Source organism: Trachinotus anak, unplaced genomic scaffold, assembly GCF_046630095.1.
Source record: "Trachinotus anak isolate AG129_WGS33_773 ecotype Australia unplaced genomic scaffold, CSIRO_AGI_Tana_v1 ptg000020l, whole genome shotgun sequence".
In the NCBI taxonomy this organism is placed as follows: domain Eukaryota; kingdom Metazoa; phylum Chordata; class Actinopteri; order Carangiformes; family Carangidae; genus Trachinotus; species Trachinotus anak.
The window spans coordinates 8,865,001-8,892,437 of NW_027273871.1; the positions used below are offsets into that span (position 1 = coordinate 8,865,001).

Genomic DNA, 27,437 nt, shown 5'->3' on the forward strand with positions numbered 1-27,437 from the left:
TTTAGCCATTTAACAAATGGTGTTATCCAGAGTGAAGGGCAGAAAGAATGTGGTTGAATATTTTGTTGCCATTAGTACAGTATGAAAGTTAAGATTAAAGTCCCAAATGCAGGTAGATGAGTGTCAACGGTGCGAGATAATATGTTTATTCCACATAAGTTGACATAATCACCGACTTGACAAGCTTCCAAAAGCAGCTGATGACTGAAATCCGTGCAGGTCCTGCAGTATGTGAAGGAAAGAAATATTTTAAAGATGCATCACAGCATGGGTGCGGCATTTATATAAACTATATACAGTTTAGAATGCGGCTTCATGGAATTAATTTTTACCTTTAACCAAGTTTGGAGCTACTCATAAAAATATTCAGACACTTCAGAGCTCGACCCCAGCTGCAGTGAAATACTTAACTGTAAGGGAGCAGTAAATTTATTCTATATGAATAACAACAGAGCAACTCAGAAGAACACCAGAGTGCTGCGTTTAGTTGTTCTACACTGTGGTGGGGAATAATAAATCTTAAATCCGTTTGGCCTCCAACAGATCTGAGTGAGTGTGTTTCTAAACTCTACTCGTCTCAGAGCAGATGAACCAAAACGTTTGTGACTCAGGTTGGATTCTGCTTCCTGGACTCAAAACAGCTTTTGTGCCTCAGACAGCACACTTGTGCTCTTTGTTCTCTTCTCTTTGTTTGTGTTGCGACACTTGGTGTGTGTGTTGCGTGTTGTGGTGGAAGGTTGCACCTGTTTAAAGTGCAGACATGGATGAAAGTCAATGACATTTTGTGTTGTTTTAAATGGCTCTAAGTACAAGATGGCTGGATTTCAACGAGGTTGAAATCAGTTCAGAAATTTATAAAAGAGAATTTGCTTCTGGGAACTAATGAAGTATAATCACATTAGCTAACTGAACCATCAGAGTCAGGATTGATCTGGTAAATAATGTGGGATCAGTCACAAACACAGGAAGGGCAAAGATATTTACCCTGGTGATATCAGTGCATTGACTTTTATCCAATATTTCAGTGAACAGATTTCTTTGCACAGCAGCAGCGCTGTGTGAGCGTCTGAGTGTTCTGCTGCAAGTCGTGACAACCTGTGTTGACCCGGCTGGAAGCAGAGTGAGCATGTTAACCTGCCGGCACTAATTTGCAAACTAAATAAGAGGCAATGAGGTTCCAGGAAGGAAGGAAGGGATGTAGCGAGAACAGTGAGGACAGGAAGAGGAGGGTGAGTCAGGTTACATTCACACTGCAGCTGTAAGTGCTGCAATGTGCTCTTCACCCTGCTGTTCAACAGTCTGAGAATATTGTATTAATTAGATTAAGATGGAAGTAAAATCTGAAATCATTTTAGACACAAACCTCACATCAGTCAGGACTTAAAGGTGTGTGACACGACTGAAATATGTGCAAGAGCAGCTTTGAGATGGAAGAAAAGCTACAGAAAAATTAATTCACAAGTCAAACAATAGAAAATTCACCTGCAGCTTCACTGTGTCGATGATCGTTTGCTGATTTCAGCCTCTCAAATGTGAACATTTGCTTTATTATGTTTTGGACTGGTGGTCAGACAAAACAAGACACTTGAAGATGACACTGCACAATGACAAAATAATTAATGGAGACGAAAGTCAACAGATGAATCAGTGATGAAAATAATGATTGAATGTGGTCCTATATTAATGAAAACCATGAGATGTTGTGTTTCCATGAGTAATAATGTTTATTAGTTTCTAATAAACAACCTGTATTTATCTGTCAAGCTGAAGAAGAAGCAGGGAAACTTAACATGCACCATATGAGAATATTTGAGCACTTCCTGCTCCGTGGACAGACACAAACAGCCACTTCACTTATCAGACATAGTTGGTTTGCACAGTATTTATCAGCGATTGGCTGGTTCCTCGTTTCTGAGACTCTCAGACTCTCTCTTCCTTTATTCCCTCCGTCCATCTCTGTGCCCTCTGACATCCCTAACACTGAAAGCAAGTTTTGCAAAACAACATAGCAACCACTTCCTACCTGTCTTAATGCTAAGCTAAGCTAACAACATTGTGATGCTAGCTCAGTATTTAACACTCACACATGAGGCTGAGCTTTTACTTCCTCTTTTGAAAAGAAAGCAAAAAGACATATTCCCCAAAATGTTGCAGCGATTCTTAAAACAATGGAACAAATGTGCCACATTATCACAAACTACATCACTTAACTTCCAGAATAGGATTTCAGTTGCACAGTTCTTAGCAACTGAATCATAAATTTACCAATAAACCAGGCTAAATGTCTTTACTCATTGGAAATATGATTGATTCTGAATCGAGAGAGAAACAGGAGGTTTGAATTTGAGGGAGCAGCAAGGATTAAATTTTTTGGTCACTGAGACTTAACTTTAATTTTTAATATGTGCGTGTTTTGCCAAAATACAAACCACTTTTATTTGTTTGTGTTGATTGTGTGTCTTTCCACCCTGCATGCCCTGTGCCCCGATGGTGCCACTGTGTTTTGAATGCTTGTTTTGATACAGGCTTGGGTTTGCCCTGAGGTTGTGGTGGGATCGAACGCCCGTTCACCTGCCCAAAAAATGAGGAGCGCCACAGTAACTGTTGGTCAGATTGATCAAGGATCACTGTAACTATTGTTCCAAACTCAATCCCTTATTATTTTGTCTCCTCCTCCTGCTTTTTTCTTACTTTACTGTAGACACCATACTGGGTTACTACTAATGAGATCTACCACTTTCTAACACTGACAAACTCTGCCGAGGCTAATGGCTAACAATGGTTTCAGAGTGTGCAGTCTCTCCATCAGACCTGTCATATCATTATCAGGGTGTGTTTGATCTGCTTGGACTGAAACACGGGTGGAGTCTGGCCATCAGATCTCTGTGATCGCCCACTTCTGTTGATCATGACACAGTTTACTCCACCATGTGATTCTCCAAGTAGATTAAAGCGAATCTTTGAAGACAGCATGAAATTAGACTTAATGATTTCTGATTTTTGACAATAATAATCTGTCTGTCACTTAAATAACTACATACTTGTATGAAGCTCTAGTTCTTGAGTATGAAATCAGGTCCTTGTTAAAAATAATCACCTCAGTGTAAGACACTTTTTTCTTAAAGTTTTTATGACTTTATCTTCAGACTTCATAGTGATCCTGAATCTGTAGCTTTGCTCGGATCAAACAGGATGTTAAGAAAAAAAAAACACAGAAGTTTTATTTTAATGTGTGAATTCTTAACATGTCCCTTTCAACACACTGTCTTGTTTGAGTCAAAACAAACCAATGATAATAAAAAAAGTCAAGTTAGTTTTTTAATAACATCAAACAGAAGTTTTCTCTGGTCACTTTTCATATAGAGCAGGTCCAGGCTCTTAATATAATATTGTTTACAGAGACCTGACATTTCCCCTGTGAGCAAACACTTGGTGACAGTGGTGTTGGAAAAACAGGTGGAAACGTTGAACAGAGCCCAGATGAAGGTGGGCGACGACCTGCCTGGAAGAAAGCTTCACATTAGTTCAGAGCACAGCTGTAATGATCCTGGACTTCACATCAATATCTGAGAGTTCATATCAGTAAATATCAGCTGATCATTTTCCTTTCTGCATAAACAAATAACACAAACAATTTTGAGTAAAATCTCTTAATTTGTTTCTCAGGTAAGAGATGTATTTAGCAGTGAAAGTTAGGTTTACAGTTCAGATATAAACTGGTTGTGAATTCCACTGTGTCATGGAGCGGTTCTGGAGTTAGTCTCAGCCGATTGATCCGTCAGTAAGTTTGATTCAGAAACGACCGACCTGTGACGACAGTGTTTGATCAGCTGAAGGCAGAAAAAGCTGATTTTTACTAGCATGTAAACCACATGTTTTTAAAGGGCTGGTTCTGACCTGTACAGGACGTGTTGATGTCCTGGTGTTCATTCTCATTTCATTTGCCATCATGATACTAAAGCGGCTCCTCAGTGTTTCTGTATTGAAGTTCCAGTGCAGCTACAGCTACTAAAAGTCCAGTGTGAATTTGACCACACACACAGTGTCGACTGCATCTCAGGATGAAGTGGAAACCTGCTTTAAACCAGAGGTGTCGCTTAAAAACAGCGTCTAAAAGATTTACAGTAAACTGTTCGTTCTCACTCGACTCTGAATCCTGTTGTTTCCAGACATAAAAAATATTACACATATTTTTCAAAATGATTTAATCACAGGGTAAAGTAGTTTACAGTCGTCTGTCAGAAACATCTGTACACACGTTTTGTCCCAAACAAGATCAGCTTGTGTATTGAACGTGACAGAAGGTTTTGAAGTGGAGAGCCTGCATAATGATGTTAGATCCTTCTCTCTGTACATAGTAACTCATAGGTTCTTCTTAGCTTCACTGTGTTGGGCTGTGTTTTAATTATGGAACCTCTTGTCTTTGCTCTGACAGATGAGACCATGGTCATCAACGTCTTCTGCGGTGTGGTGTCTGGAGTCCTGTCCTCCTCTCTGGCCAACCCCACTGACGTCCTCAAGGTGATTAATACTGAGGACGAGGCTGAAATGTCTGTTTACAGAAAACTTTACTCATTCAACCCTTTATTAGGTCCAGTTAAACTGTCCTGTGCTGCTAATATGTTCCTGCTTGACATGAAAACAAGGGCCGTCCTCAAAGATCTCTGAGGAAAACTATGAATATATTATTTTAGAAACTGTTCAAACTCCACATCACGACTATAACGACATCAGGGGTGAATGATGATGTTGGGAACAGCGGTTTGATGATCGATCAATTAATGAATTCCCAGGCAGGCAGAGCGTGTGTTCTGCTCCTTAATAAAACATTTACTGGGTTAATACATCATACATCTTCCCATCAGCCCACAACAGTGGAGTCACAGGAGAAGACTTTCCTGACAGGAAACGGGCAGAGAGAGGGAATGACGTGCAGGAAAGAGTCGGGCTGGTCGGGAGTCGAACTGGTGACTTGGCCGCTAAGAGCATTTGGGCTCATGTGGTACAGGCCCCGACCGCTCGGCCGTCGGGTCAGCGCTGGACTCCTCTGACTTTTAATCAGAGGCCTATGAGTATTGAAATGAGTCGTGTAGTCATTGAATATCGACACAATCTGAAGTGTTTACTGTACAAATGACTCTTCAGACAGTCAAGTGGGAGAATCTTCTTTAACTTTTTTGTTTGTGTTTGTTCCAGATCAGGATGCAGGCTCAGGGGAGTCTGCTCCAGGGCAGCATGATGTCCAACTTCATCAACATCTACCAGACAGAGGGCACCAGAGGGCTGTGGAGGGTGAGTGCTGCCGTCGCTCTGTATCAGGATGTGTGTGTGTGCAGGATGTGTGAGGTCAGAGTGATGGACACTGTTTAATGTCAGTTTAACAGAGGGTCTGTTGGGGCTCGTCACTGCTCTCAGACAAGATTCAGTCCGGTACATGAGCTCCTGCAAAACGATGTCGAGTCGTTTGTGATTGGTACTCGGGGGTTGGTGTTCAGACTGTGTACAGTCCAACAAACCACACAATAAGCTAAGAGGTGCTGAGGGCAAACCTTGTTGTCTTTGGGCAGAAGCAGGCTAGCTGTCTCCTTGTTTCCAGTATCTGTGCTAAGCTAAGCTAACCAGATGTTGGCTGTAGCATTATATTTGAAAGTCTCATCACAAATTGAATAAGTGCCTTCCCCAAAATGTGTTTTTCTTTAGAGAATACTTGGTGCTCATTTGCTGTCATGTAGTCAGTACAGCGACTGGTCCAGGATTTGTTTAGCTTAGCTTAGCACAAAGCTATAAATGATCTATTTCCAAAGCTTGTTGTATGTCGGCTCAGCTCCTACAGTGAGCTGTACTGTTATATTGTTACAGTCAGACTTTTTTCATCCTCCTTTTCCTCAGGGCGTCATCCCCACAGCGCAGCGAGCAGCCATTGTTGTCGGGGTGGAACTTCCTGTCTATGACATCACAAAAAAGCACCTGCTTCGCTCTGGCCTCATGGGAGACACCATTTTGGCCCATTTCATGTAAGTGTTGTTCATTCTTCAACTCTTCTTTCAGATCAAGCGTGGTCAGGTTATATGATCAGAGACTCTTCATGTAGTAATTCAGCAGTGATGAAAACTGCACAGTTTTGTTTTGATCTTTTCTAAAAGGAGGAGATTTGACTTCTGAATGAAACTCTGCGTTGGCCCGGTCCGTTAACCTCGATCCACGTCTGTATGTGTGTAACAGCTCCAGTTTCACGTGTGGCTTGGCGGGGGCACTGGCCTCCAACCCTGTAGACGTGGTCCGGACCCGTATGATGAACCAGCGAGTCCTGTCGGGAAGCCCCATGTACAAAGGCACACTGGATGGAGTGATGCAGACGTGGAAGAATGAAGGCTTCTTCGCTCTGTATAAGGGCTTCTGGCCCAACTGGCTGCGGCTGGGGCCTTGGAACATCATCGTATCCTTCAACACCTGCAGAGTTGGAATCTCTCTTTCGTGTGTGTGTGTGTGTGAGTGTGTGTGTGTGTGTACATATATATATATATATATATAAAAGTAAATCTGGACATAATCCTCCATTTGTTTTTCCAGCGTTTTCAAATCTGCAGTTTTATTGATGATTTTTTTTTAAAAAACAGCCGCTGAATTGAAGCATTTAGAAATAATTAGTGACTGAAACATAAAGTTGTTGCTGTAGTAACAGAGCTTGTGCTGTGGAAATGTTAATTAAACTGAATTTAACCCTGTGAATCAACAGTGCAGCTAATTAAAGCCTCTGTCAGTGGTCTTGTTGCTTCTTTGTGAATATGTCTTTTTTTTTTTTTTTTTTTGAGTAAAATGAAGTCTAGTGGTTGATTACAGGACAAAGCTGAGTGTACACGACCATGCAAATGTAGGTCATGTAGGTCAGAGGTGACTATGGACAGGCACTCGCTGAGATGCTCATATTTCCGAGCTTGTGTCCGCCCACAGAGCAGCTCCAGCCTGTAATCCTGAAGCTTTCCTTAACTCAGCTCACAGTTCTTCATCACCTTCGAGCAGCTGAAGAAGCTCCCGTTCTAACTCCAGCAGGAAGTGGGACTTCGCTGATCTGCCAGACCGTGTCAGGGATAATAGGAGTGTGAGCACGGCAGCACCTGGACTTCTGACACCAGTATTTTCACACTCCCCTCCAAATCCATTCAAACGATACAACACAGCATCAGTCATCTGCCCATGATCGACAAAATCCTACACTGGTTTCTGTTTTTTTTTACGTTTTATTTGTTGTCACTGGTTTGTTTTTCAAGCATTTTTAAGGACTGTTGCTTTGATGATTTAATGTCACCCTGAACCACGTCTGACACTCCCCAGGCAGCTAAATGTCTTTGATTGTAGCTGAAGACTGAACGTTTGGAAGAATAGGTTTATCTCCCTGAGCTGACGAGAAACACGGAGTTTAGCTCTGTGGATCAGGTGAGTGAAATCTCATCAGCTTTGGCTTTAAAAAAAAAAAAAAAAAAGATGACAAACAGAGAATTGTTTGCTCATGATTTATACACATCTGGATAGTGATTTAACCATTAGTACGTCTGCAGAATGTCAGGTCAGACATGCATGACTGCACAGTTTGTGGAATTTGGTAGAAGAAGAAAAGAAAATGAAACGTAGAAGTGACTGAAGTGTAGAAACCCTGTGTTTGAAGCACATGGGCGCAGCATGAAGCGCAGTAGGAAAAGAGCTGTTGAATGTTGAGGACTTTGCATGGAAGAGTTGTACAGATGACAGATGGACTGTTACAGGTAGTTACTGTTCTGAGAGACATCTGCACAGAATGAGTTGACACTGAAAGATGCTCTGCAGACAGGAGTTGGGCTGATACCAGACTGTATATTAGGTGCCACAAGCCTCTGGAGCTTTACACTGAGGTTTGAATATTTAAGTTCTGCATTCATCTAAAGCTGGAAAAATACAACCTTTTTCTATTTATCGTTTATTTTTTGTTAAGACATTAGAACATAAACTCTGTGACCTTAAGGAGAACAATCGGAAACCTGAGCCAAAGCCTGTAATGTAAAGGGAGACACTTCTGTTGTCTTAGTCATTCACAACCAGAACAGCATCTTTTTTATTGTTGAGGAAACACTGAATCCAGAAGAGTCACTCCTGTTTTTTCTTTTAGTTTGTTTTTGCTGTGGAGACATTTACTCCTTCAGTTTCGTTCACCTCTGTTCTGCTGCAGTGTCAGGAGGTAACGAGTTGCTGCTGACCCACAAGACAACAGTCCAGGAGACAATGTAAATGGCTGTACAGTGTCATTCACTCACAGAGGTGGACATATGTTATCTTTGGCGTGTCGGCTTGTACATACGATGCCTTGTTGCGCTGTTTTTCCCATCGTGTCTCTGGTCGGAGGTGGAGCCCCGACAGGATGGAGAACAGCTGCTGTCAATAGGAGGCGGAGGAGAGCGGCCTTTGTGCCAAATGTTTGAAAGTATTTGAAAGTCAGTGTAGTTAGAATAAACTGCTTTACATTAGACTTTCTGTGAAACACATTGTCTGAACTCAGCCCATGTTAAACAGACCAAACCAGACTTTTTTTTAATGACTTGTATTTTTAATCAGGATACAGCAGATAAACACAATATCTGAACAGTAATTATAACAAATGCTATGAACTTTTTGCCTAATCTTCAGTTCAGCTTCCACCACAGGTGGCCCACATCACCAAGCCTTTTTTTTTAATGTCATATTTTTGTGTTTTTAGTACTGTTGTTGTTTTAAAACTGACCCTGGCAGCTGCACTCATGGTTGTCACAAACTTATCCTGAAATGGAGACAAGTTGTCTTCCTTCGAGGGGAATTCTTTACTGTAACTGTAACTGACGCACGTAAAAAAATATTTTATCAGTCTGAACTTTTACATGTCGACTGCTGCAGGTGATGATGCTGGTTTGTTATATCTGAGCAACAGATTGTGAACCAGCTCCATCTTGGTCATATTTTATCCTTACAAAACCAGCGAGTCCCAGTCTGAGCTTCTCTCTGGTTTCAGATTAACAGATGGGGAGTAAAATGTCCAAGGAGCTGATCTCTTGAGCTTTGGTTGGAGCTCTTTGCACCAACATCTGTTTTCTTTTCTTCCAGCTGTCAGCGGCTCGTCCAGTTCACGTTTCTGTCAGCACATCGCAGCAGGTTCACTTTGCTTTTTGACATTTTTAAGTGTACTGTGTTTTGTCATTGTGTGAATCTGAAACACAAAAAACAGAACAACACACTGCAGTTTGGACACAGCTCCAAACTTGTGCTGGTGTGAGAGTCACTGTAGGTCAGTGTGTGTAGTCAAATGTGTGTCAGGTGTTTCCAGTGTTTCTGATGAACGAGGATGAAAGATATTTTAATATAGTCTCAGCAGACTCACAGACTTTTCTTTTTACTGTCCACACATTGTGCTCAAAGCTGAAGTCAATACTTTTCACAGCCAGTTTCAGTAACTGTGAGGAGGTTATGTTGTGTTGTGTTGTGTTACCTCAGCAGTCACGCGTTCCTGAGCCATTTCAACTGACTGTGTCATTTTCCTGGAGAATCAGTGTCGACCCAGTTCATCTGATCAGGTTTATGTGAATCAGGTTTGTTGTTGAGTCACACCAACTTGTCAGGTGATTGACAGTCAGCCCACAGTGTAGATTTTCAGTGAGTGCAGAGTTGATCTGAGTCCAGGGGTTAATCACAGGAATAGTTCAGGACACAAGCTGAGGTCAGAGGTTAACAGATAAAACAGGTACATGTGGTTTTTGGTTCCATTCACACTGAAGCAGCTGAAGATGATTTAAAACGCTGAGATTAATCAACCAGTTTCTGATTTGTTGTCATTTGTCATTTATTTAACAAACAACAGAGATGGAAGAGACAGACTTTACTGTTTTTCTATTGCTTTTAATTCCAAAACAATTCACTGATCAACATGAACAAAAAATTATAAATTGGAAACAGTTTCATTTATCAAGCAAAAAAGTCACATTTACTGGTTTTCCCACTCAGTCAGAGACTAATAAAATCCTCAGGACAGACACAGTTTCTGTATTTGCTTTGTCTCACATTGTCCAACAGCAGCTTCAGGCTGTGGGATGAAATATCATGATCGTGATCCCGTAGCGTCTGGGAATTAAGCAAAGCAAGTAAACGAAGGTGGGTGACTAATCAATCAATACATCAGAACAAATAAATACCAGTCATGACATTAGAGATCAGCTGCAGCTGCACTTGTTTTGGCTTTAGCAGCATGAACCATGAAAACATGGGAAACAGATCTGAAGACGTCAGTGTGGATGAACCTGTCAGAAAACAGCACTTTCACATTTCTACACAGTTCAGATGTGATTTTAGAACCATTTTTGAGAATTGTTTATGTTTTAAGTTTATGCAGTTTTATCCATTTTCTAATTATTTGACAGAGTTCTGCTTCTATATGGATCTGATTTTGACCTGAGAATATTATTATTATTATTAAATATTTATTTACTGACTGTTGAGTGAATCTGAAGACAGTTTAGCTGATGCTGCTTTCATTCCTGCTTTGATTCCTTTCAATAGTATTTAATGCTCGTGCCAGCGTTTATAAAAAACGTATTTTATTTTATTTTTTTTAAACATTTTTGTGTTTTCATTTGAATTTGTGTTTGTTAAAGTGCTCCGAGTCGACCACATTAGCAGCTCTCCATTTATTTGCCTAATAATTCTTTCCCTTTACCACCATGTTGTGTTCGTGGTGAACAAATGCAGCTTCCTAAATGAAAACAGCACGTGGCAGAATATCAAAACCAAAAGGAAATAAGAGAATGTTTTAATTTATTAACTTCTCTGTAAATACAGAAAATCTCTGCATTTCTGGAAATGTGCTTTTAACAAAAGCCGTTGAGGTTTTAAGTGGAGTTATGTGCTGTAACAGTTGTTGGTGAAGTTCTGGGCCGACAGAGAAAAAGTGGTTTGTCAGGAAATACGAGGGTAAACCAGCAGTTTGTGGTCAGTGGCGACTCGGTGTCTCTTCATGTCTGCAACATAAGGGCGTCCCGCCGTCCTCTCTGTCCTGTCCCGGCCTGAGTGGCAGTGGGATTCTCGCCATCTGTTTGTTGTATTGTATTCTGCAGTTCAGTCTTCATCAGCAGATGAGTTTTCTCAAGTGAAAGCTCTGGAAACGGCTTCAAACAGACGTTGAGTCAGGATTATTTTGGCAAAGTTGTGGCTCTGCTTTGGTTTGGAGTCTCAGTTTCACAGATCTGCTCTGTGGCCCTGATGGTCAGACGCACTTGATCTGAACGTTTCCTGCAGAAGGAGGAGCTCACAGAAATATTTAGCTTTTTTTCCTCCATAGATAAACGGACTGTGATTGTGTAGGTTTATGAGAGAGTTTGTGACTGATAGAAACAGAGTCAGAAAATAGTTTGAGAACCTCTGCAAAATGTTTTCCTCCCATCTGTGCCATGTGTTTATTTTTCAAGGTTTTATCTTTAAACGTTTTAAATCTTCTCAGTAAATTATGGTTTCTTTTGATTATTTGATGCTTTTCTATTGTTTGTACCTCAAAGTCGTTTAATATTTGTCAAACACCCACTTCCCCTTCAAACATGATCCTTTACCCTGATGTGAGTCTGTTTGTTTTCACATTGTGTTTTACTGTCTAAAACACTGTCTCCCTGTCTCATGTTGAACAAAACTAACGCACTGTTACACTGATCACATGAAGAAGATTTTCATTCATGTCGTATCGATTCCAGTCAGTCAGCATCATTCCTCCTGATGAGCAGAGAAACAGCCTGAAAACCTGTGGATTGATTTTACTGATGTGTTACTTCATAGATTCATTCTTCATTCAAAGGCCAAAGTGCATCATTCACCACAAACTTCATGTAGTTTTGTTTTTGATGTCCCACTTCCATCAAAATGTTGTTTCAGAGGCTTCAGCTCAGGCAAAGTGTTTCATCAGTCTGACTTTAAAATACTGGAAATTGTGGAAATTGTTAACTGACAGATCTGCGTCTGTGTGGCAGCTGACAGGGTAAGAAAATCTATAAATATTTTTGTAAATGTTCTCATCACTTCCACTGATCATTTGCACTTTGGTGTAGCTTGTACTATTACTGTCTAAAACCCTTTTGCTTGTTTACCTGATGAATTTCTATGGTGGAAGTTTTTTGGCTTTATATAAATTCAATGTTCACTCAATTAAAATATATGCTGTGATTGTTTCTGTACCAGTTTGTTTCTTTTTGCTTGTACAGTTGGGCAGATAAAAATCAATTTAAAGATTTTTTTTTTAAATATATTTTTTGCGCATTTTTTGCCTTTATTGACAGGACAGTGGAGGGTGACGGGAAGGGGGCAGAGAGAGAGGGGGAATGACACGCAGGGAGGAGTCGGGCAGGTCGGGAGTCGAGCCGGCGCTCAGCTGCTGAGAGCTTCCGCTCATGTGGTAGTGAAGTTTGGAAGATCAGGGTATGAAATTTAAGTTGGTGGGCTCTGTCCAAAGAACATGGTCTAAAGTGCGTTCAGCAGGTGCTTTTAGGGTTTGTCCATTTCTACTTTTGCTAATTTAATGGTGGAAAAAACTGCCACTGCAGCAGGTGCATGGTTCCAAAGGTTTGTAGTTAGTCTCTTAATTATTCATGTTTAGAATTAGATTCTGTTTGTGGAAGTTTGTAGAGTCACCTCAGGGTGGAGCTCCTCCCCTTTTACACTAAACTTCGACCGACACTTAGAAACTGTAAAATATTCATTTTACCAGCACATATGTCGGAGACAAGGAACTAAAATGTTCACATTTGAGAAGCTGGAACTTGAAAATTGTTTAAGTTGATAACCAACCATTAAAAAGAAGTAATGCCAATTGTGATTAGTACATTAGAACGCTAATCACATTAGCTTAGCTCTCAGTATGGTCCTGTGTTTGGTGTTAGCTAAGACTAAAACCACATCCGCTACAGCTTTTGGTTGATTGAAGTGGAGTCGATGTCTCCGGCCTGTTACTATCTGAACTGTTGCACCATGTTGGACTCGAGAGCACAGACTAACTTTTACAGGTAAATTGAAAGATCAGTTTCAGTTGCATCCTGTTACATTTAACCAACCTTTACTGATATATAAAGGGTGGACATTATAGTAGAGACACCTGATTGGAGAGAACTGTGTGCTCCAGTATGTGGGCTATGATGAGTCTAAAATATCTCTTATATTTGTGAGAGAAATTCTTTTTGAAGATCATGATTTGATGTGCTTGATTCTGTACTGGCACACTGAGCTGCACTGAGGAGTTGTTCTGAGTGTCTTTTCAGAGGTTTGTCATTTTGGACTCTAGTGTGGCGGGGGTCGGGCTGATTGAGATCGTATGTTTTGTAAAGCATTTGCACATCAGTTGTGCTTATGGTGTCAATTTTCATGTCTCTGGCTTGGTCCTTGGTTCTGACCCCTTTGCTCACAACAGAGAGAAGCAGTCGAATTTAGCTAATTATTCAAATTAGCTGAAAGTCCATCAAGGTGACCTCTGACATCCCAGAGGGTTTTTATAGAGCATCTTACCTTAAAGGTGCGACTTGAATTTGAAGTCAGTAGGACTCACGGTGTGGTTGGGGCAGCCTTTCAAACTTTTTGAGCTGTATTTATAGCATCGGGCCGATTGAGATCCATCCATCCGTTATCCATAGCGCTTATCCATCCAAGGTCGTGGGGTCTGTCTGAGGTCCACCTTAGGGTTAGGGTTAGGGTTAACCTGGTACACTCACACTTATGGGCACTTTTTTTAGAATCGCCAATTAACTTAATTTGCTTAATTTGGACTGTGGGAAGAAGCCGGAGCACCCGGAGAGAACCCACACAGGGACGGGGAGAACGTGCACACACACATGAAGGTCCCAGAGTCGAACCTAGAACCTCCTCACTGTGAGGAAACAGTGCTAATCACTGCACCACCCTGCCAGGCACACACACTCACCTGATGACCGCTTCTTTTTAGAATCATTAACTTAATTTGCGTCTTTGGACTGTGGGAAGAAGCCGGAGCACCCGGAGAGAACCCACACAGGGACAGGGAGAACGTGCACACTCCACACATGAAGGCCCTAGAACCTCCTTCAGAGTTAGAACCCTAAGAATTGGTAGTTGCATATCTGCCTATTAGCAACACTTCATTCATCTGCTTGTCTCATTAGTGGCGGTTTGTCTCCACCTAGTGGCTGACTCACATCCAACAGGTTCTTCACTGAAATCTGATGTACTGTGTTTTCCATTCAGATACTATTGTCCATCGGTCCATTATCCAAACCGTTCATCCTTCTGGGCTCGTGGGGGGCTGGAGCCAATCTTAGCTCACATTGGTCCACCTGAGACAGGTCACCAGTCTATTACAGGGTGAACATATAGAGACAAAAAACCTGGTACACTCACACTTATGGGCACTTTTTTTAGAATTGCCAATTAACTTAATTTGCTTAATTTGGACTGTGGGAAGAAGCCGGAGCACCCGGAGAGAACCCACACAGGGATGGGGAGAACGTGCACACACACATGAAGGTCCCAGAGTCGAACCTAGAACCTCCTCACTGTGAGGAAACAGTGCTAATCACTGCACCACCCTGCCGCCCATCAGATGCTATTATGTGTACTTTATATTATTATATATATATTTAACCAATAGAACATCAGTCTAAGTTAAATATGAATATCCACGGTACCCACAGCTGTGCCTGTTGTATGGAGCTGTGGGCATGTTGCTCCAGACCAGTGTGGTGACTGTAGACAGGCAGAAAAAGCTGCATCAGAGCCAGAGCAGTGCATTTTAAAGTTGATTCATTTTATCCACAATCAGATCCGACAGTTGGCCACCCCGATAACTGTTTGACCCCTACTGAGTATGGGTGGAGGGGTTTAAGAGCGTTCGTCAGGTATCGGAGTGGGAGCTACCTTTGAAGCAGCCCTTGAATGGCTTCATAATGGCTTTGCCCACAGATGAGAAGAACCTAGCCACAGCCTTCTTCTTTGGAGGTGGAGAGGGCACCGTCAGGTGAGTCTTCAAGGCCTGGATGACCGCATTATCAGTGGCCTTGTGCTGGGATGTCATGGCTTCCAGAAGTGCCTGTACAGAACCGAGCTGCTGACACAGGTCTGTGAACAGAGCCCTGTAGATCTTCTTAACAGTTTTGCGGTCTGAGCTCGCGGCGATGTCAGCGACCTTGATGTCTTTCAGTGCCTTATCTCTCAGACTCTCAATGGCTCTGTTGAAAGCTTTCTTGTCCAGTGATTTCTGGGTCTTCTTTATGGCGCGCAGTAGCAATCCTGTAAGCACCAGGACGACAAGCAAGTGCTTCGTGACATCATCTGAAGTTATATCTTTACTGGTGTCCGATGAAACAGCTGGCGCAGCTGTGGAGTCATTAGGCTCATCTTCACATGGTGGGGCTGGACTGACTGGCTGAGAAACTGCCCTGTTTGGTTCACCTGGTCCAATGTCAACAGTTTCAAGAGAGCACTGGCTGATCGAGTCCGAACTCTCCGTCGTTCCAGCAGCGGTTTGCACACTGATGTTGTCGAGTGGTTCGGATTCAGAATATTCTCCATCTGTGCTCCAGTCTGACTGATTCAAATCAAAGCTTTCAGTGGACATCCAGCCACGGCAGTCCTCCGAGCAGCACTTCACACAGTAATCCTGAGCTTTTTTACGGCTAAAGTCGGTGATCTCTGTTAGTATTTGCATTAGTGCTTTGTTTGAAGTAGAGTAGGTGACCTCACAGGACCCCTCCTCTATAACCAGCCGTGCTGTTTGGTTTTGGTTCTCATGTAAGAGTGAAGTGCTACTGACCTCCTCTAAGTTTCTGATCACTGGGGTGCACTCACAGCTGCCTTGGATGATGCATCTGAGGATTTTACTCACGAGGCCAATCATGGCGTGAAGCGTTTCGTAACGGATGCAGTTACACTCATAGGTCCTGCCTCTCAAATGTGAAAGGGAGGAGTTCATTCTCACAGCTATGCGGTAGTTTATTCTTGCCGTCACCTCTTTTGTAACAACGTGGATTAATTCGTTTAAGCTCTCACAATGAAATTTATCGGTTTTCAAAGAGTCCAGAAAACACCATGGAATTATGTTTTTCATGTTAGCCAGGACGTTGGTCTCATCTATACCGAAGAAACAGCGGGCAGAGTTTACAAGTGAATATATCCGCAGGGCTTTCCGGTGCCAGTCTGAAATAGTGGGCTTGATAGTGTCCATGATAGTTATGCTTAACAGATTAACTATATTCTCACATAACTCAATCAGCAAAGATGTACACTCGTCTTGCATGTCAGATATTATCGCGTTCCTGTAATTTCTAATCAGATATGTGATATATGGGGCGATATATAAGTCACATGGTCTGATTGGAGGGAATTTCACATAAGCAGTCACTGCAAATCCTAATGGATCCATGGCGACTGATGTTCTCCTGAACTTTCTGTCAAAACGTTGGCAGTTTGTTTTCTGTGTCTTTGCTACAGATACTGTGGTAAACAGATACTGTGGTAAACAGATACTGTAGTAAACAGATACTGTAGTAAACAGATACTGTGGTAAACAGATACTGTAGTAAACAGATACTGTAGTAAACAGATACTGTGGTAAACAGATACTGTAGTAAACAGATACTGTAGTAAACAGATACTGTAGTAAACAGATACTGTAGTAAACTGACGAACAGATACTGTTGTGCACTGATATACATCTAACGGCTCCTTTGAACTTCGGTTGTGACGTCATCAAGACATTAGCCAACTGAAAGCTTAGATCAAAGACAGATGACATCACAGGCAGATGACGTCATGAAGCAGGTTCCAGCTGGTGACGTTGTATCCTTTTGTTTTTCTTCTTCTGTCTGTTTTTGGCGGTTGAGAAACAAAATGGCGCTTTACCGCCACGGATGTCATCGCCCGTGACGCGAGTGTCGCTCGACACATCTTTGATCATGGCTTCATCGCGCGATGGCGGAACCCACCTCCCGCTGTTTTCTTCCCGCTGTTTTCCTCCTTCCTCTCGTCCAACATGGCGGAGTTAACAACCGTAGCTGCGCTCCACCTGTTGCATTGGGACCGGAAACCCAGCCGCCTGAGCCGGGAGAACATCATCGCCTCGTCCAGGAGCTGCGTCGGGGTCACGGCCGTTTCCAGCGGGACTTGAGGCTGACGGTGGCCCAGTTTGACCCGGAGCCGCTCAGCCTCGCCGCAGTGAGAGGCTGTGACGCCTCCAGCTGCGCACGGACACATATCGGCCTCTCTCCTCCACATGTTTAATCCACGAGGTTTTAATCTGTGAAAGTTTTTCAAAGATCGGAAAAGTCTTTTTTCTGAGTGACGTCACCACTGTACGTGCACTATCCGCGGTCCCGCTGTGTCTCGGGAACGAGCATGGTTGCTAGGTTACTGCTATAGTGACATCAGGACGAGAACAAGTTAATGAAAAGTGAATAAACAACAAAGGCGAGTTTTCTTCTACACAAACCAAGGTTCACTGATTTTGTGATTATTGTCGCATTTATTCGTCACTTCTTACACTTTTTTTCAGGAATGTTGTTATGAATCGATATATTCTCATCACTGGATTCAGACGCCGCCATGATTGTTCTTCCTCCGTCAGTTTCTTCAGGTGTTTTAATTTCAGTCCCTGAGCTTCTGTGATAGTTTGTGTGATGTGTGAGCAGCAGAGTCTCCTCCTGACTGCAGGTCACCACCTGTCATCAACAACCACCGCCTCAGTATTTATAGATGAGCGACCTTCACTGTGTCAGCGGGTTCAACTAGAACTGAGTCCGGCCTGGACGCAGCGTCCTTCGGGTCAGCAGCGGGGGCCTGAGCCGCTGCAGCCCGCGGCCCCTCTCTGTCCCTGAGGGAGGAACCGGCCTCATCACCGCCTCTACCTCCCTCAGTGTGAGCTCAGTGTACAGTAAATGTTCAGAGGCATTCTTCATTTAAATTACATCTTTATAAAAATAATGTTGATATATTTTTCATTTTCAAATCAAATATCTGTGAAACAGTGAAACATAGAAAGAGCAGTGACGGGACATAAAGCTTCACTACAGCCCTGCAGTTCTTTAAAGAAGACATGTCGTATAAATCTGCTGCTCAATGACAGAAAGTAAACGTAACAACTTTATCTGATGAGTTGTAGTTTTCTGTCACATGCAGCATCAATATCTTAAAATTGCCTAAAAGACAATTTAAACGTAATATTTCTGCCTGGTTATGATTATTTTAAATGTTGATCCAGTGTGACTTCCGGCTCTGAAGCTTCAGCCTGAATGTTGTTGCTGTATAATCCGTGTTTCAGGCCCCGGGCCGGTCTACTGCGCAGTCTCTATGGGCCGCATAACGCGGAAGGAACCCGGAAGCCAGAAACTTTTTCGGCGTATGCGCCAGAAGAGCAGCTTGTATTGACCTGAATGGCGCCATTTTTAGATCCGTCCTCCAGGTCTGATGATACATCCATGATCTCCACAGATAAAACAGTATATAAAGACTGTATAAAGACTGTGTATAAAGACTGCATAAGAAGACTGTATATAAAGACTGTATAAAGACTGTATAAAACAGTATATAAAGACTGTATAAAGACTGTGTATAAAGACTGCATAAGAAGACTGCATATGAAGACATCATATAAAGACTGTATATAAAGACATCATATAAAGACTGTGTATAAAGACTGCATAAGAAGACTGTATATGAAGACTGTATATAAAGACATCATATAAAGACTGTATATAAAGACTGCATAAGAAGACTGTATATGAAGACTGTATATAAAGACATCATATAAAGACTGTATATAAAGACATCATATGAAGACTGTATATAAAGACGGACGGAGCTCAGTCATCTCTGTTCCGGCCCATCGCTGGTTCTTCTCCTCTTTGGTTCAACTCTGGAACTATTCATGAAATTCAGACTTTATTAGCTGAGCCCTTCAGCCTGTTTGGATCTGTCTGGACTTAAATAAACTAATGTCTGGGGTTTTCTCCTTTCCTGTTTCTATGCAAATGAGATTGTGTTGGTTTACAAGTCTACAGTCTTCACTATCGGGTGTCCCCATAATATTCCCATAATATTCCTATAACGGTGTGTTTGGAGCACTGGTGCCGGATCAGACGCATCTGAAGACAGGAGCTGCCATCGGCCTGAAGTCCAATCACACTCAGTCCTGTCGCTTCATCCTCTGTAAATAACTGTTTAATAAGCTGAGGGACGAACAGCGTCACCGGACTGAAGAACCAAAGACCGACAGCATCTTAAGTTAATATTTAATGTCAGGTTTTAACACACGGCTCATGTGGAGAGCAATGATCCAACAAGAAACGCGGCTGGTCCCTGTACAGGACTCTCCACAGTCATTTTGGTAAATCAGAGGAAATGAGATCATTAATTAAAAGCCAGGTTAAATGGGTTTTCAGTTGGTGTTTACAGACATTGAGACCAGTAAAAAGAGCAGCGCACTCATCCAACCTCTGAAATAAAAGCATGAATCGGGTTCTTCAGCATCTTTGTGGGAACAGCAGCGCTTTGGTGATAAAACTGATTTGAAGAAAAACACCTTCCTACATGTGAAGTAAAATTTAACTCTAAATCTAACTGTAAAATAAACTCCAGGCATCTTGCCTCTGATTTAAATCACAACAGAGCAGTGAAATATCTTCAAAAACAACATATACATATATTTGTTGGAAGAATTAACTCAAACTGAATTCAGTCAAACCAGAGTTAAATTAACTTTATGAGGAGAAAATTGTTAAAGAAAATCACCTTCATGCAGAAATATAACAACTAACTCAAAGCCTTTTGTTTTGGAGTCATGAGGTTGAACTGACACTTGAATAATTCCTCTGCTGGGACTGGAGAGAGAGAGAGAGAGAGAGAGAGAGAGATCAGGTGAACCAGCTTCAGGTGTGTCAGCTGCTCAAACAGCTGAACTTTATTAAACCACATGAGAACCTAAGGCGGAGTGACTCTTTTAGTGTCTGATGGATGAGCGTCTTCCTGGACTGAACAAGCTGCTGCTCCACTCACAGATGTAGATGGATGCAGGTTGATATGTTTGTTTTATTTGTTGGTGGTGGAGCAGCATCAGAAAACAGAAATCAAGTTCTCTCCAGAGCTCCAACAGCAAATATGTTTGCTTGACTCATCCAGCTTCCTGTTTGTCCTGTTTTATTTCCACATTTTATTGTCTGAAGAGGTTTTTAAGAGTACTGGTTTGAGTTTGCTGGTTCAGTCTGGTTGGGTTCATTAAACCAGAGGCTATAGAGAGAGAGAGAGAGAGTTTGTGTGGCCATGAAGGAGGAGATTGCTGCTGCCGTCTTCTTCGTGGCTCGGCTGGTGAAGAGATATGGCTGTCTGGATAATGACAGCAGGGAGCGATTTGCCGCCGCCCTCACCTCTGTTCTGTTTGAGAACTACAAGAACCACTGGCACCCAAACGCACCGACCAAAGGACAGGCCTACAGGTCAGTAAGTGTTCAGAAAACAGGAAGTGTCTGTTTTTATTCCCCTTTGTCACTGATCTACACTGAAAATCATTTCACTTAAAAACATAAGTTACATGTTGCTTTCAAAACGTGATTTAACTGAGCTTGGTTTAATAGTTCAAAGTTGTTTAGAAAATGTAAAACCAGCTGAGTTAATTTAGCTGAGTGTCCACACTGGTCTGATTTGACCAGTTTTTTTTTTTTTAGCAAACTTTGGGTAAATTTAGGTCTTTAAAAGACATGACCCAGTCAGTTAAGACTTTATGCCTCTCTCCCACTTGTGCTGCAGAACCTGTCGGTCTTAGGATACAATATTATCCCATAATTGTAAATTGTGACCATTGTTTAACCAGTAACAAAACCCTGAGTTCCACCTGTTACTGAAAAAACACTGCTCTGAACCTGCTGATGGTATTTTCTATTAAACATCAAGGATCCACAGTAATGATGAGCCTGAGGTGAACTTCACAAATACCTGTTGGGAAAGTAAAGCTTAGTTTCTGAAGCCGTCCTCCTCGGTGCAGAGAACCATGGAACAAATGAGGGAGATTTCTCCAGGTATTTGAGAACAGTGACTTTCTGCTTGGAGACAAAACTAAAGAAAACTCTTCATTATAAGTGGTTATGTGCTGTGCCTCCTGTGGGGGCCAGCTTGCAGGTGTAGGGAGGTATTGACATCAGTAGGTCCAGGAAGTAAAGTCCTGACCCCCAACAAGGCGTTTCATACAAATCAGAAAATTAGGTTTTGCCCTGGAAGTTTGTCTCTTTGTGGGAACTGTGAGCCTGAAGAACATTTACATGCACAAAAAGCTATAGGACACACCATAGGAGGGAAGACTTAGAAAAGCATAACAGGTTCTCTTTAAATTAAAATGAATGAAACTCTGCACGTTTTCAACAAGACTTGAGCTAAAAGAAGTTTTCTAGTCTAATATTGCTGAGCAGTTGTTTCCTGCTGACTGTCGCTGCTGTGTTTCAGGTGTCTGCGTATGAACCGTGTGCAGCTGCAGGACCTGGTGCTGCAGCAGGCCTGCGAGCGCAGTGCGGTGCGATACGAAGATCTGGGCCTTCCCCAGGAGCTGACGGTGTGGGTCGACCCTGGAGAGGTGTCCTGCAGGTCAGACCACTTCACTCTGTAGCACCAGGATCTAACTTAGAACCAACACAGCACAGAGGCTCGTTGTCAGGAGTGTGAACCTGAGAACTGCTGCTCTTCATTTGTTCTTTGGGCAAAGATTGAGTTAATTTTTGTGCAAAATTGAACCTTTTTCCTACACAGACCTGCTGCTTTTGTTTCAAATTTCAGGTTGTGCACAACTTCAACAGTCATTCTGAGCCTCATGTTTCTGCCCTCAAACAGCACTGCTCTGTTACCTCACTGTTATATCACAGCTTCAACCCAGTAATGACTCATTTAAAGATTATGATCACCTTTCAGTTTTGACATTTGGAATAAAAGCTCATTTAAATTAATGGTAATTTAAAGGACTAGTTTGACATTATGTTAAATGCACTAATTCACTTTTAGCCTACCGCTCATGTCTGTACATCAAATGTACATTACAGGACATGCCTCCAAAAACCAGAATAAACAAATGATGCATGTTAAATTAATGAGTTTAGAAATATCTGCAGTTTACATACTCTGAAATGTATTTACATTTTAAGCACTTGAAGATCTGATTATCACCAATGATCACTGAGCTCATAAAAACTAAAGAAGTGGTCAAAGCTGTCATATTGACATAAGGTGTATTGATTGATTTCCAAATGTCAGTGATGCATTAGTGACACAAGAATTCCACCTTAAAAGTTGCCGATGTCCTCTGAGCTGCTCAGATATGAAATGGTTAATTAGTAAAGATGAAAAGGCAGAAAACGTGCTTTAATCCCTCAGTGGCTCCTGACGTTCATTGAATCTGATGTTTTTACACAGAAACTCGACTGTCGGCCTGTGACACTGGGACAGATTCTGCTGCTGGAAACGAATGCTAGCTCAGCCATGTTTTCATAGCCTAGCCTGTTAGCTTAGCTTCACCTCTGCTGCACTGCAGCTTCTCCTCTGATTGGACGTTTCCAATCAGCTTCTTTTGCTCAAAGCAAATAAATGAAATCAATCAAAACTCAAACTACTTGTGTTGATTCACCGGCTGCTGAACGCCACCCTGACGACACCCTACATCGTGGTGACATCACTGAGCTGTTTGTCTGATGCTGCGTCACAGTCTCAACGTGATCAGACGGATCATAAAGTCTGTCCAACATCTGATCATGTGATCAGTTCACTGATGTATGGAAACTTGTCACCATAGAAACAGTGGCTGCATGACCACTGAAACCAGCCACAACTTACCGGTGCTCGTCACAGGTGCGTCCACTACTTACAACACGGAGCTCTACACCTGCCGGGGAGGAAATGTCTTCAGATCTTTTTCAGAGATTAAATGTATAAAATGACGAACATAACGTCATGTTTGAGGTCACAGTGCGACAGGTGAGATGATGCAGCCCCCCCCCCCTTCCTCCTTGCAGGTACGGTGAACACAGCGCTCCGTTCTGCGTCTCCTCTGTGAACAGTTGTCGACGTGGAGATGGGGAATTTTCCCGCCGCATCCATGATGCAGTGGAGCGGGCAAGCCTCGACGTCCAATCAGGAAGCTCCTCGGACGAGGAGGATGTGGGTGGAGACAACAGCACCAGCAGCGGCGGCCAATCAGCTCCCTGTCCTGCTCCGGTACCACCCACCAACCCTGAACCCAAAACCATCCCGACTGTCAGCAACCCCAACAGCGTCTACCGGGTGGGCTTTAACCACGCAATAGTTGGCAGCAGAAATTAATGTGACAGTGTCCATACAATTATAAATGGCTGTAAATGAGTTAGTCCAATTTCTTTGAATAATAACAGTGTGGAAAATTAAATGCATTATACTACATTGTCAGTATTAGACTGTGCTGCATTTTCAGACACTAAATTAAGTGTACAAAGCAGAAGCAGAGACATAAAAGCATCTTCAGGTCTTTAATAAATGCTGAAGTCCAGGACACAGGCCAACATTTTATTTTGAAAAGTGAACTTTTTGAGGGAACTTTCCCTTGGAGCAGTTGGTTACCTGCTGTAGTTCACAGCTGGGAATAACGACTGGTTCTTAAAGAGGCTTAGTTTTTACTGGAAGTTTCCTCCAGAAGTCAAAAGAACTGAGATTATGATTAAAAGTTCTAACACCATATGGATGTTGTACGATGCTACATTACAAATAAAAGCCCTGCACTGAAAAAATAATTAAAACATGTACTTAAAGTACAGAGAGGAATCCAGTGAAATGAGCCTTGTGCTGTGTTTTTGCACAGAAGACTTCAAAGAGTGTCAAAGTCGTTTCAGATGTTTGAGGCTCTACCTGTGTGTATGGTGTTTGCTAGCAAACCATATTTATTATGAAAAAATCTTATATCGTAAAATTCCAGATAAGATATATTTAGTGCAGTAAATTTTTTTTTTTTTTTTTTTTTTTTTTAGTGCAGTATAAAGTATGAGTTAATGTACTTAGTTCCACCACTGGTCTCTTGTATCACTCCCTCTGCTCCTCTCTCCTCAGTTCAGCGAGTTTTCTCCCGGGGCCCCTCAGACCTGGCTGAGGGAGAAGCGGAGGGCCTTTGCTGGGGACACATTCCCACCTCATGCTCCTCCAGCTGGAGGTCCGACCTCCCAGTTTTCTGGCCAGAAAGGCTTCAAGTCCTACGGAGCCACATTTACCTTCATTGGGCCTCGTGTTGACAAGTACCACTGGATCAGCAAATCCCGATCCTAGAGCGAGCCACGCCTTCAACCTAGAACCAGAATCAGGTTGCTGCTCGGGACCGGAGCCTTGATGCTGGATCAAAGCACCATGTGCAGGGGAAAAAGTGTCAGGACAGCTGCTGTCTTTAAAGTATAAGTTTATTGTTCATACATGGTTTAAAGTAATAATGATTTAAAGTAATGCTGTTTAAGCATGTTTTTAAGCTTTGAAGATTCAAGTATTTTAGCTAAACCCGCCCCTCTAAATGTGTATTTAAACTAAAATTAAAGTATGAATAAAGTAACTTTGACCTGTCATTGAAAAGAAATAAAGCGTCTGTCAGCTCTGCTGGTTATTGCAAAGTGTTTCCTCCGTTTAATATTTCAGTCCATCTTTCTAAATCCGGATGCTGTCGACTAAATTAGCAAATCATAAATTTATTCACCACAAAAACAGAACAAAGCTTTAACGTAGGACGATACAGAGACACTGCTATCCTGGCCAGGGTCTTTCATCTCTGAGCTACGCTCTCAGTTGAGGTGAGATTAATGAAGAGTTGACTCTTCCCTGAACAGCTGTGTGTGGAGGTGGTTGTGCTGGTAGTGTAGCTAGTGATTGGTGTGTAAAAACAATCAGCTAACAACACTGCCTGCACAGCAACCTCAATCACAGTCATCAGGAATCAGAAACGCTGCTGCAGTAAAGGCTGAGAGACGCAGCGTGAGATGACTGACGCAGTAGAAACCAAGTGGCAGCATCTGAGGCTGAAGTGTCCAAAACTGCAGTTCCTCAAATGACCACCTGAGGCCTCCTCCCAAACAGACTGGACGTAGACTCTGGGTCTGAGAAGGGAAGAGTCTTAAAGCTGCATCTCTCTACTGACCATCAGGGGCCGACTCCACTGGTTGGAAACAGTCTGATTGTATTGAAGTCTATGTGAAAATGTCTCCGCTTCTCTGATTTATTACCTCAGGAGACGTTTATGTCTCAGTCTCTAGTTTCAAGTCTTCAACACAACATGATGTTCATATTTTTAATTTAGAGGAATCGCGAAGCTCACATGGTTCAGTCCAAAGATTTAAAAAAGCTCAACAACACATATCTTGTTATATTAGAATGTAAATGAAATTACAAAAAGAATTTGCCACTTTAAAGGCGGTTCTGTACCAGACTAATCTCTGGCTCTGGCAGCCAGTGGAGACTCCCAGGAGTTACTGGTCCCAGTCAAGAATCAGTCCAGTGAACTGTTCTCATAAGACTGTTACAGTTTTGATAAAGTGTCCAGTCACCACAGTGTCGTATTTTTGTCTTTATTTTTCATTTTTGCCATAAAGACAAAAGAGATTTTGCTTAAAAGACAAAATAAAAAATCCGTTTTAAGTTACTTACCAACTGCTGAAGCGATTCCAGACCAGGTTGTAACCTGTAACTGTAGGAAAAAATCACTTTCATGTTGTTTCTCACTGGAAATAGGCCACAGTTTGTCTCTTTTCTCTACAGCACTGGCATTTTAACAGGTTAACATAGCCTAGAAAAGGCTGATTAGCGAATGTTAATCAGTTAATGACATTTTAAAAATAATAGGAAATTATAAAATGACTCCAGAGTTTTCAGTGACCAAGGCTGCTATGATCCAGTCAGTGATTTTAAGATGTTTATTCAGTTGTTTTGAGCTTCATGGAGCTCAATTACAATGGAAGGAGGGCGAGGAAGCAGGGATCTGATTGGCTGTTAATGACTGATGACAGCAAGAAACTTGAAGCAGGCTGAAGGTCCAAACATCGGTCAGGTTTTGTGGTTGCTGGGCTCTGCTGACATGATCATCAGGTTGCACACATTACGACCACATGCTGAAAGCTCTGTCCACGGCACTGTGATTGGATGAGCAACACTTCCTGTAAACATGTAAACAACAGCATTGTCTGACGTGAATCACTGTCCTACTGCATGAAATGTGTGAGTGGGTGAGAGCTGGGCTCTTACCTGTGGCCGCTGCAGTTCTCACCACTTCGTTCACAAGTGACCACAACTGAAGAAATGCAACCGTCTCCACAGCTGCACTTTACTGTGTGTGTGTGTGTGTGTGTGTGTGTGTGTGTGTGTGTGTGTGTGTGTGTGTGTGTGTGTGTGTGTGTGTGTGTCCATATTGCAGGTCATGCCTCAACTTGCCCCTGGCTGGTAGATATAGTTGACGTTACCAGGGTGAAGCAGTCAGTGGCAGCAAAACACTCCCCCTGAGCCCCAGGGTTTGTCAGTGCTGCTGTGTTTCATGTGACCACAACACTCACACGTTTGGCTTCATGTTATTTGGTGCAGTCTGAAAATATATGAAAATGAAATGTGTCCTTTGCAGCTGCAGTCTTTTAAGGATGATGTTTTTGCCTTTATTTGATAGTACAGACACACAGAAACACAGGGAGGGGGATCGCCTGTGCTTGGAATTGGAAATAGATTTGCAACTTGGAAAAAAGTTTTGTTTTTTTTTTTTTAATCAAGTATGACTGGGATGGTTTTTGTAATAAAATCTTAAAATATAAAATATTATAAAATCTTATATAGGGTTTTGGACAATGCATAAATATGTCCCTGAGACATTCAATGCAACACATCTGAACAAAAGTCTTACAGTTTTAATAATAACACAGACTAAAACAATATCAGTGAGCTGCTGTGATTCTGGAAGCCCACAAACACTGCTGCTTGTTAGAGATGCAACAGTACAAATCTTTTTTCAGCAAAAACACAAAGAAAGCTTTGCTTCTGTGCAGAAACAACATGTGTCCATACCGGGCGTTTCAGCCTGTCCACATTAAACTGAAACGTGTCAGCTCTGTGCAGTGTCCCAGTGAAACGCCGCAGTACTGCCACCATCTGTTTGGTCCCGGATACAACAGTGTCTCCACAGTGTCTCTAGTGTCTCAACAGTGTCTCTACAGTGTCTCAACAGTGTCTCCAGTGTCTCCACAGTGTCTCAACAGTGTCTCTACAGTGTCTCCACAGTGTCTCCAGTGTCTCCACAGTGTCTCTAGTGTCTCCACAGTGTCTCCACAGTGTCTCCACAGTGTCTCTACAGTGTCTCCACAGTGTCTCCACAGTGTCTCTACAGTGTCTCCACAGTGTCTCCACAGTGTCTCTAGTGTCTCAACAGTGTCTCCACAGTG

General features: G+C 42.3%; 2 protein-coding genes and 1 long non-coding RNA gene across 6 annotated transcripts in view; 2 read left to right on the forward strand and 1 right to left on the reverse strand.

Moving 5' to 3' along the window:
• The window catches only part of slc25a14 (solute carrier family 25 member 14), a 16,504-nt gene extending 4,306 nt beyond the window's left edge, over positions 1-12,198 (forward strand). For all 4 annotated transcript variants that reach the window (XM_071505826.1, XM_071505828.1, XM_071505827.1 and 1 more), the window contains 5 exons: positions 4,436-4,521; positions 5,197-5,292; positions 5,890-6,014; positions 6,223-6,436; positions 7,000-12,198. In XM_071505826.1, coding sequence (XP_071361927.1) covers positions 4,436-4,521; positions 5,197-5,292; positions 5,890-6,014; positions 6,223-6,436; positions 7,000-7,041 — 563 coding nt within the window. In that variant the 3' untranslated portion in view covers positions 7,042-12,198. The remainder of the gene's footprint in view (positions 1-4,435; positions 4,522-5,196; positions 5,293-5,889; positions 6,015-6,222; positions 6,437-6,999) is intronic.
• A 7,752-nt stretch (positions 12,199-19,950) lies between these two features.
• Positions 19,951-24,638, forward strand: btg4 (B-cell translocation gene 4). Its single transcript, XM_071505829.1, has 4 exons — positions 19,951-20,477; positions 21,478-21,615; positions 23,031-23,298; positions 24,094-24,638. The coding sequence occupies exons 1-4, from the start codon at positions 20,305-20,307 to the stop codon at positions 24,304-24,306; spliced, it is 792 nt and encodes a 263-aa protein (XP_071361930.1). The 5' UTR covers positions 19,951-20,304; the 3' UTR covers positions 24,307-24,638.
• LOC139637265 (uncharacterized) lies at positions 24,390-27,177 on the reverse strand. Its single transcript, XR_011694570.1, has 2 exons — positions 26,260-27,177; positions 24,390-26,171 (listed from the first exon to the last, which is right to left on the reverse strand). It is a non-coding gene; the product is annotated as an uncharacterized lncRNA (long non-coding RNA).
• Positions 27,178-27,437: the final 260 nt, after the last annotated feature.

Excerpts from the sequence above, each read along its gene's own strand:
- btg4 (XM_071505829.1), top strand. The coding sequence starts at position 20,305 with ATGAAGGAGGAGATTGCTGCTGCCGTCTTCTTCGTGGCTCGGCTGGTG. Across the intron at positions 21,616-23,030 it reads CCTGGAGAGGTGTCCTGCAG|GTACGGTGAACACAGCGCTC; the intron begins GTCAGACCACTT and ends TCCTCCTTGCAG. Across the intron at positions 23,299-24,093 it reads ACCCCAACAGCGTCTACCGG|TTCAGCGAGTTTTCTCCCGG; the intron begins GTGGGCTTTAAC and ends CTCTCTCCTCAG.